The sequence below is a fragment of the Ceratotherium simum genome, chromosome 6 (genome assembly GCF_057802395.1).
Source record: "Ceratotherium simum simum isolate JZ-2026a chromosome 6, ASM5780239v1, whole genome shotgun sequence".
Taxonomy (NCBI): Eukaryota; Metazoa; Chordata; class Mammalia; order Perissodactyla; family Rhinocerotidae; genus Ceratotherium; species Ceratotherium simum.
The window spans coordinates 458608-468819 of record NC_141905.1 but is presented as its reverse complement, the minus strand read 5'-3'; the positions used below and the strand labels follow the sequence as shown (position 1 = coordinate 468819).

The 10212-nt window shown below is 55.6% G+C and overlaps 1 protein-coding gene across 5 annotated transcripts in view; it reads right to left on the bottom strand.

The window, feature by feature from the left end:
• Positions 1 to 433: 433 nt before the first annotated feature.
• Positions 434 to 10212, bottom strand: part of TSPAN14 (tetraspanin 14) — a 58935-nt gene continuing 49156 nt past the window's right edge. For 4 of the 5 annotated variants that reach the window (XM_004432492.3, XM_087431776.1, XM_087431777.1 and 1 more), the window contains 5 exons: positions 9146 to 9316; positions 7134 to 7259; positions 5585 to 5629; positions 3491 to 3610; positions 434 to 2144 (listed from right to left, as the gene is read on the bottom strand). In XM_004432492.3, coding sequence (XP_004432549.1) covers positions 2073 to 2144; positions 3491 to 3610; positions 5585 to 5629; positions 7134 to 7259; positions 9146 to 9316 — 534 coding nt within the window. In that variant the 3' untranslated portion in view covers positions 434 to 2072. Of the gene's footprint in view, positions 2145 to 3490; positions 3611 to 5584; positions 5630 to 7133; positions 7260 to 8117; positions 8746 to 9145; positions 9317 to 10212 lie in introns of those variants that run through there. The other variant, XM_087431775.1, reaches the window with a different exon arrangement.

The window sequence follows — 10212 nt, the reverse complement described above, 5'->3', positions numbered from 1 at the left end:
CTTTACAGACAGGCCAGCAGGACCAGGACATGAATCTCGTGCAGTGGCAGTGCCAGGTTCCAACCCAGCGTCCCCACGCTCTGTGGCCTGGGTCATACCACCTGGGGCCCGACAGGACAACCTAAAATTGCATTTCCTCCAGGCCTGCGGGGTCAAATTCTTCTACCTTGTGCTTTCAGCTGGGCGTAACTAAGCCACAAGCCAGCCTGTGCAGAGCTGTCACCTCCACAGAGGACAACTAGGAGGGGCACAAAGAATCTAAAACCTCACTTGATAGAATTTATTGAGACTGTGCCCACCACAGACGCCTCCACCACCCACCTCCTGTTGTACCAGCCACACCAACCCCGCTGGTTCCCACGGCAGCCGAGCCTCCCCGAGATGCTTAATGCTACGTTGGTGTGACCCAGGACAAAAACAACCAAACGCCAGCGTTAGTATAAAGATATATTCCATAAACGAGTTTGGCAGCCAAAGAAAAGCACCACACTTCCTAACACAAGCATTCTTCTCCCCCTAGTCTATAGAGAAAACAGTAAAAAAAAAATTGTAACAACATCATCCACACAACACCCCCCGTACCCACTACACCAGCACGCACACTCAGGCGAGCAGCTGAAGGCAGCCCTCGAGCCCTCAACCGTGAGGACAGAACCGGAAGGAGATCCAGAAAAGCGTCAAAAAGCAGCCCAGCCAGACGCACGGACGCCCTGCCCTCCCTCGGGGCTTATTCAGTACAGGAGACAGACTCCATTTCCAAGAGCAAGCCCGGGACAGCCTGGACAGGAAGGGTAGAGGCAGTGACCACAGACACCCCGATCCAGGGAGGGAGTCACCACCAAAGTTAGAACACAATGTCTGCAGCGTCTGTGCAGCTGTGGGCTGGGGTCTGCGGCTCGGCCCAGGGCCTGGCCGCAGAGCTTCTCTCCAGGGAGAGGTAAATGCCAGGCCAGCCGGCCAGCCCTCAGCACATAGCGTGGAGAGGAGCCCTGGCCAAAGGTTTCAGGCTGGCCATCCCTGGCTGGGGCTCCCTGGCCTTGCAGTTGGGGGGCAGGTCAGGATTCAAGTTCTGGGTGAGGGTTTCAGTAGCACCGAGACCAGAGACAGTGAGGCCGAGCTGGGGAGGGCAGCTGAGTGCAGGTGTACCCGGGGCACAGCAGAAGGGGAAGCACGTGTGTGCACCTGGGCTCAGGGATGAAAAGGAGAAGCCGATGGGTTGGGTCATGTGACGCTCAGGGGAACCAAAAGGCATGGCCTCAGTCCCAGACACTGGGGATGGCTGCTCAGAGGACAATGTCAGAGGAAATGGCAAAGCAGTGTGAGAACACTCTTACCCTATAAATAAACTATTTACACACCTTAGAAAAGAAGAGCCAACTCTCAGAAGAACCATGCCCACTGCCCCTTGTGCCATCAGGGCAGAATGCTGTTGAGACCAGAGACAGTTCCTGCCCTGGGAGGGGCACCAGCCCACACACTGGCTCAGGCTTATGTCACTGGGACACGGCTGAGGATCCTCAAATACCCCCAACGTGGGCAGACACCACAGGCCCCACTGGCACTCAGAGGTCCACTCGTGCCCCTCCCCTCCCCAGTCACAGGCGGTGCCCCTGCTGCTGCGAGCAGTCTTGTCCACGCTTGCTGGTCCCCTACCCACGTCCCCCTCATAGAAGATGTGGCTGCTCTCCTGGCCAGCACCGATGACACGAGTGGAGAGGAGGCCAGGGTGCCTGCCAACGCACGTGGGCTCCAGGAGGACAGAGGGAAGCCCTCCTTGCAGCCACAGGAACCCTGTCTGTCCCAAAGAGTCACTAGCCCCACGTAAAGACACATTCTCTGTCTCTTGGGAGACCCTGCCCAGGAGGGGTCTTGTTAACAAGTCTGTGCAGCTAAGAGGAGCCCCTGGGTCTTCAGCACCAGCAAGCAGAAACAGAAGTCACGTCACACTGATGCTGAAGACGGGGTGCTGGCTGTGGCTGGGTGATCCACTTCCCTCCCTCGGGACCACAGTGACGACAGTGAAGGGTTGGGCCTCCATGGCGTGGCTCAGCTCCACTCGCGTGCCTCTCTCCTCAGAAGTGATGGCCTGCCTTCACCGCCTCGATGTCCGAGATCAGGGTCCTCGCCAGGAAGATGCCAAATATCTGAAACCAAAGCCAGCAGAGACAGTGGCTGTCAGTGCTGGGGCCCAAAGGGAGAGGGCGGGTGCAGAGGGCAGGTGGTGTGGTATCCTGCACTGCACACCACCGCCATGCCTACCCTGCGGAGACTGAGGACGCACCAAGAGCAACAACTGAGCATGTGGCAAAGCAAGGCCCACCCACCGGTCAAAAGGGAGTCTCGGGTCTATTCTGCTGTTTTCCTGGAGCCTGGAAGGCACAGAGCAGGCACCACAGAAGCAAAGAGACGCACTGCCCACCTCCAGCACAGCTCTGCACGTCACAGCCCATGGGTCAGGACACCCGCTGTGCCGGGTTAAACCAAAAATAACATGGTCACCCTGACTGGTTCTTTTTTTTTTTTTTTTTTAAAGATTTTATTTATTCATTTTTTTCCCCCCAAAGCCCCAGTAGATAGTTGTATGTCATAGGTTCACATCCTTCTAGTTGCTGTATGTGGGACTCGGCCTCGGGTTGGACGGAGAAGTGGTGCCTTGGGGCGTGCCCGGGATCCGAACCCGGGCCGCCAGCATCAGAGCGCGCGCACTTAACCGCCAAGCCACGGAGCCGGCCCACCCTGACTGGTTCTGATTCCCAAAATAACAAATCTTACGTGTTTACTGTAAACCTGGATTCCATCATAAAACCAAGAGTGTCCCTGATTATGGCTGTGCTGGTGTCTGAAGCTACGTCCTGACCTTGGTGACCGGGATAATCAAGTGGAAGACACATGTTCTTCTACCAGGAACAGACTAACGTGAACTTGGTAACCTTAGGAATTCTGCTTTTTTTTCTCCCTTTAAACTCTTGCTGTGGTTTGCATTTGATAAGCCAGTTCTTCTGAAGTCTGAATCCTTTGCCTGCTTTGCAAGTAAATTTTTTGTTTCCTTCGTAGACGCTTCTGTCTCTCAGCCTTCCTTTGTGACATTCACTGAGTGGAGGAGGAAGGTGTGTGAACAGCTGGGGCCCTGGATCCACCTCAGTCACCCTCTGCAAGGCAAGGTTGGAGCCAGACGTTTTCTAAACGGTGCATTTCCCATGAGGCAGCAGCATCAGCTGTCCCAGAGGCGGCTCGGGGCCGCCAGCTTCTCCTGACGAGCCCCGGCACTGGAACAACTCCTGGCTTCTCTGATTCACGGAATTCTTGACGTTCTCCTACCAGTTCTTTTCCCAGCAGACACCAACCTATCCACCTGAGGCACCTCGGAATGTGAGCTCAGGCCTCACTGTCCCCTTGGCCACTAATGTCTTTCCACACGTGAAATCTGGTTCAAACGAAGGGATACAGTCCAGAAGGAGACAGGAAGCCACCAAGGGCAGTGGGCACAAACCTGCAGCAGGGAGATGGCAATGAAGACGCCAGCCACGATGTAGATATTCCGCGGGAGCCAGCCCTCCAGCGCCTGGATGCAGCCTTTCGTGAAGATGGACTCGTCCCACTTGCTCTTCAGCTGCAGGGAAACACCAGAGAGGCCTGAGCCCGTGACACGCAGGCAGTCCCCACCCTGGTTCCCAGAGGGCTCCCAATGGTGGCAGGGCAAAGCTCCACGGGAATGAGGGACCTAGGAGGCAGGCACCAAGGACGGACAGAATTCCCCGGAAGAAATGCATGGACTTGTCTCGGTCTCTGCCCCTCCCTGGGCGGTTTGCCTTTTATAACCTGCCTAACAGAGGCTCCCTGGCTACGACTTAACCCACTCTGCCAGGGCCTCCACAGATGTAAAAGTCAGCTTGTCCACCGTCCCTCCACAGCCTGGAGAAAGAAGATGTGCTTTTAGAGGGAGAACTGGGAGAAGGGGGCTGCAGTGTCTCCCAAGTCAGAGGAACTGGCCCAAGAAGGACGGATGGACAGTGGCTTCTCAGACTGTACCCCCCCACTCCAGGGAAGCTCGGCTCCAGGAGCCAGAGCCAGTCATTAGCCAAGCGGCTGCCTCCCATCTGGCCCCCTAGTGGAGGATAGGTGATCACGGGAGATAACCCCACACACATACCCACCACCCCACAGACAGCAACCAGCCTGGCCCCTCACCTACCAGCCTCACCATGGCAACACTGATGAAACAGGAATTCAGTGTAGTGGTATTATGGGCTGGACTGTGTCCCCGCAAAATTCCTATGTCGAAGTCCTAACCCCCAGTTCCTCGGAATGTGACTATATGTGGAAATAGGGTCGTTAAACAGGTAAACGAAATGGAGTCATAAGGGTGGGCCCTAATCCAACATGACTGGTGTCCTTATAAGAAGAGATTAGGACACAGACACACACACACAGAGGACACAGGGAGGGGAAGGCGGCCAGGAGAGAGGCCTCAGAAGAAACCAATCCTGCCAATACCTCCATCTCGGACTTCTAACCTCCAGAATAGGGAGAAAGTATAAATTTCTGCTGTTTATGCCACACAATCTGTGGTACTTGGTTATGGCAGCCTGAGCAACTAATACAAGTGGCAATGCAGTTTATCACTGGAGAAGCTGACACTGACATAGGCCTGTCCCTGTGAAATGGAGGCCACTGCAGAAGGACTTGAGGTTTCCCAAACTGGAGGGACACATCCCAAGTGCCCATGGCCAACAAGAGGGGTGTCTACACATTCCCCGAGCTCCCTCCTTCAGAATAGCAGTCAGCCATGTCACCAGAGGTACCAGAGCAAGGACTAGGGACTCTCCTCTCTCCACAGCCAAGTGCACACTCCCTGCGGCCTGAAGAAGCCCTGGAGGACTGAGCCCGCTCCTGCCCTGAGACCCATCTCCCTCCTGTTATCTCCACTGCCTCCATATGGGGGCTGGACCAAGCATACGCTCATGCAGCTTCATCCTAAATCCCTATATAACAGACACCTTCTGGAGCTCAAGGAGTCTCTTAAAAATGTAGTCTTAGGGGCTGGCCCGGTGGCGCAGTGGTTAAGTTCGTGCGCTCCGCTTTGGCGGCCCAGGATTCGCAGGTTCAGATCCCAGGCGTGGACCAACGCACCACTCATCAAGCCATGCTGTGGCGGTGTTCCACATATAAAGTAGAGGAAGATGGGCACAGATGTTAGCCCAGGACCAATCTTCCTCAGCAAAAAGAGGAGGATTGGCAACAGATGTTAGCTCAGGGCTGATCTTTTTCTTCTTCAAAAAAAATGTAGTCTTTGTTGCCCAAACCTTTCGTCCGACCTCTTTCCACTAAGGTGACAACTGCTAGATTTTGTGACCAGAGTTCCCAGGGCTGGGATCACACCCCTTACTGTTCCCGTGAGTCCTGCTGCTAAGGAAGGAGCGTGCCCAGTGGTGTCTCCTGTGCAGCTCGCTCCCGGCTAAGACGCACCTTCGAGCTCCAACCCCCCCAGCTCTCCCAGCCAAACTGCACTTGGGCTACATCAGAAGGTGGACCACAGAGAGTAAACCTGAAGAACTGGCACCGTTGTGCGGACCGGCGTTCTCACCTGAGTCCTGACATCATATCCACACTGTGTGTTCACGACCTTTTGCTGTAAGAAAAGAAGAAAAAAATCAGCATTTCTGTTCTCTTGAGGAGCTGATGGTAGAAGGCTCTAGAAAAGTCCCAGCCAAACACCTGTTCAAATTCCTTTATAGCTCACGTCCTTCAATCATACTGCTAACTGACCTCTCATGCTAGGACAGGGGCTGGCAAACTTGTCGTACAAAGAGCTAGATAGTAAATATTTAGACCCATCTATGCAGCAACTATTCGGCTCTGTCACCACAGCATGAAAGGAGCACTGACAAGATGTAACAACTGGGCAGGGCTATATTTCCATAACACTTCATTTATGGACACTGAAATTTGAATTTCATACAATTTTCACATGTGACAAAATATTACTCTTCTTCTGATTTATTTTTAACCATTTAACAATGGCTGAAACCGGGGCCGGCCCGGTGGTGCAAGCAGTTAAGTGCGCGTGCTCTGCTGCAGCGGCCCGGGATTTGCCAGTTCGGACCCCAGGTGCGCACCAACGCACCGCTTGTCAAGCCATGCTGTGGCAGCGTCCCATATAATAAAGTAAAGGAAGATGGGCATGGATGTTAGCCCAGGGCCAGTCTTCCTCAGCAAAAAAAGAGGAGGATTGGCAGAGCTTAGCTCAGGGCCGATCTTTGTCAGGGCTGATCTTCGTCACAAAAAAATAAGAAATAAATAAATAAAAATGGCTGAAACCATTCTTGGCTCTCAGGTCATACAAACACAGAGAGCAGGCCAGATTCAGCCTATGGGTCTGAGTTTGCCAGTCCCGGTGCCAAGAGGTAGACATTATCCTGGTTAACTAGTTCACAGTCACAGCGGAGACCACACATGCCGGCTATGCAACCTCCCCAAACCTGGGCCACTCGGCTGGGGAACTTGCCCACATGACAGAGACGACACCCTGCCTGCTCAGAGCCCTGGGGCCCAGAAGCAGGCATATGACATGGCACCAAGTTCTGTGAAGGGCTCGGTTCTGTTCCAGCTCAGTTCAGGCAAATGCTCAGTGGTCCCTCACGGGTCATCTCAAGAGCTCAGTGTCTGGAACCCAAGGACGTGGGCCATGGACTGGGAATGAAAATGCATGAAGGAGGAGGAACAGAAAAGAATTCTCTACCAGTGAGACACTGACTCCAGATAATAACGTACCCCCTACTGCCCCTGTGGGCTGTAAGACGGGCAATTTCTCCAGTGACAGGAGAGTGACAGGGCAGACCAAGGCTCCTCACATTCACAGCATCCTGTCCAGGAGCACCAGGTGCCAGCCCCTCGAGCAAGGACGATACCGTCTCTCTCCTGCCTCACCCAGACACTACAGCCAGGGAGGGCCAGGTACAAAGCCTCCTGGAATTGACAGAGACAGGACTTCAGAACTGCCAGAGCCATGGGGCGGCGAGCAGAAGGCAGGAGGGGCAGTCACCCAGCTGCAGGAGAGAAGCGGCGCAGAGCCCAAGTCGGGAACGCTCGGCTCCAGGAGGGGGGGGCTCTGGCCCAGGCGCAAGCTGACTCACCGCGGGGTCTGGCACGCAGCAGGAAAAGGGCACCCCGCACTTCTCTCGGCTGTAGCTGGCACCACTGCAGTTGAAGTAGACGTTGAGGTCCCAGTCTTCAGGGCCATACGCCCCACAGCACTGGTTCTGCAACCACAGATGCCGAGAACCATCAAGGTTTCTGAGCCACGGCTATGGCCACCCAGCACAGACATCAGTGCCGGGGTACATGCGCCTCCACAGACCACAAAAAGAAATCGAGGCCCACCCCACTGACCTTCCACACCCAGAGAGATGCTGAGCAACACAACCCAGGTAGCCCTTTAAGAAGGAAACTGCGGCTGTGACACCTTCCGCATCCCACATGTGTGGCTGGCTCCCCGGCGCCCCGGCCTCCACACGGGACACCGAGCACCTGCTCCAGTCCCTCCCCACCCTGGGGCTCTCCCTTCTTGCCCTCCCTGCAGCCTGGAGGGGCTTCTGGCTCTCTTCCCAGGCCCCTCTGCACCTCTGATATGTCCTTTATCACCCCCAAGGGGACACCTCCTGTGAGCAGTGCATCTCCCACCCCAAGGCACCTCCTAGGCTGCCCTAGTTACCTGCTCTGCCTCTTTACGAAGACCAGCTGCTGAAAGTCCACCCCAAGGAAGGAGCTGGGGCCAGGCTGAACGGGAACGCAGTCAAATCTCGGCCCCGACCTGGGGTCTCTGCCCTGCAATTCCCCTCCCCCGAGCTGGTGCAGCTCAAAGAAAATCCCCACTTGTCTAAAAACTTGTTAGACCAAACCCGCTGAGAGCCTGGCAGTGATGTCAAGGGTGCCGGGTCCGCGGGCAGACGCGTGACTGCACTGCCCCCACAGCTGACAGGCCTGCGGCCGCGTCGCAACACACACACAACCAGGACTTTGGCTTCTTCACTTCTAAGATAAACCCGTCGACCCACCCACCCTCAGGTTCTCGTTTCTCTAATGGTTACCTAACATTTCACCGTGAGGAAGCGCCACAATTTACTGAAAACCTCTGGGAAACTTTATTTTTAAAAGAGAAAGAAGGCAATGGAGAAAACTACAATGTCTTCAAGGCCAGTGCAGGGAGGAACCAGCCCGGGCTGCTGGACACCAGCCAGCCAGGGCTCTGCAAATGCAGAGAAAAGCCCAGCATGGAAGAGAAAAGGCACAGCGAGGGGCATCAGAAAACGGCAGGGTGGGTGACCATCACAGACAAATACAGGCCACCATTAACAACACAGAAAGAGTCTCTGGTCACGTGAATGGGTTTTGCTGGATCCCATGATACACGAAACAAGCGCAAACGAGTCTTAGTTAACAATGAGAGCAGATCATAGTTATTTTTAATGCTTTCTCATTTATTTTCCTCTCAGTCCTGAGGAAGCTAGGTTTTCTGACAGAGCAGAGGCAGCATGGCGGGAGGTGGGTTCCTCCCGGGGGAGGGACGGCTGTGGTCCCAGCCTCCAGGTGCAGCCACACATGAGGGGAGGGAGGCCAGACAGAGCAGGGACACGGCTGGAACTGCTCCCACGAACCCCAGGACACGTTCCAGGGAGGACATTCCTCTCCCTCTGAGAAAGCTTCCTCCAGGCACCACGCCTTCTCAAACAGGAAGGGGAAAAGGTCCTGGGGAGGAAGGGACAGGAATAGCCTCAGACGGTGAGTCACGCGCCTGGGGAGGCAGAGCTCTGCCCCTCGGTACTCACAGCGCCCAGGGTCCCAGAGCTGGAGAGATCGGGGCCCCCAGGGGGAGGAGAGGACTGTGCTTCTGGGGGCGGGTGGCCCCGGGGGCAGCTGCACTTGCCGGCCCAATCCAAATGGGGGAGGGCACACTGAGAGCACGCCTGGAGCACCAGGCAACCGTGAGCAGGCAAACCCACACTAACCAGTCCCCCCACTGGCCCCCGCTGCCTGCCGTGCTGAGGAGAGACAGCCCCGACCCCACGACCCTGCCCCGCACAGCATGCACACACTAAAGCCGAGAAAGCCGCGCTCTATCAGGGAGCCCACCATGGGCAGTGCTTACGGCCTTCTGCAGGGAGTCGATGAGGTTCTGCAGGTCAATGTCGTCCCGGTAGGATCTGATGTTGCTCTCGAAGAACTCCCGGAACCGGTCCCTCACCCAGTCCTGGAAGAGGAAGGCCAACACGGCCACGGCCAGCTCCAGGAAGAAGATGAGCACGATGGCGCCGCAGAACTGCAGGGGACGAGGATGGAGCAGAGTCACCACATCTGCAGCCTCACAGCCAGACGCACGCTTGTCCGACCCAGAACCACCTCTGCCCAAAGACCTCTGCACCTGAGACCCGGTGGAGCTCCAGGAAGCCCACAGTAAAGGTTGCGTCCCCCTGGGCAGCTCCACCGCATCTGTGAAATGGAGGTATTCACCCCACCCACATCACTGCCTTGCTGGCAGGAGTCAAATGAGTCAAAGTACCAAGACACTCCAGGCCAGTGTGCCAGCCACTTCCCAAGAAGTAGCCCCTACCCCAACAAGAAGGAAATCCCATCTCCGGATGAAAGGCTGCCCTGCCCCACCAGGCTATCAGCTCCTATAGGGCAGAGCCTGTGCCCCAGACACACCGTCTGACACCTCTCCCCACACACAACCATCTGAGTTGCTAGAAATCTAACGTCACCCCTACTTTAGGGGTAGGAGCCCGAGGCCGCATAACTCATGCAGGACACCTGAGTCCCTGTGGTGCTCTTGACAACTCCGGAGTGGCCGGTGTTACCAATACCCACTCTATATGTGAGTGCATGACAATCAACTGCACAAAGGTCTCTCCACAAGCAAGGCTGCCCCGGCCATAGGAGCAGTGGCATCTGCAAGGGCCCACCACAGCTACAGGAGCACTCCCCTCTCACAGAGCCGATTCCGGGCCCACAGAGCGTGTCCTCACAGCCACTATCATTGGCCACACAGCTCACTGAGCACCTGTGCCACAACCAGCAGAGGCAGAGGAGCCTTTCAAAATAAGAGGGAAACACACATGCACGCACACACATAAACACACATACACACGAGGCTCTCCAAAATGCAATCTCCAATCATGTAGATGATGCTAAACGTAATATTTTTAAGAAGAAAAA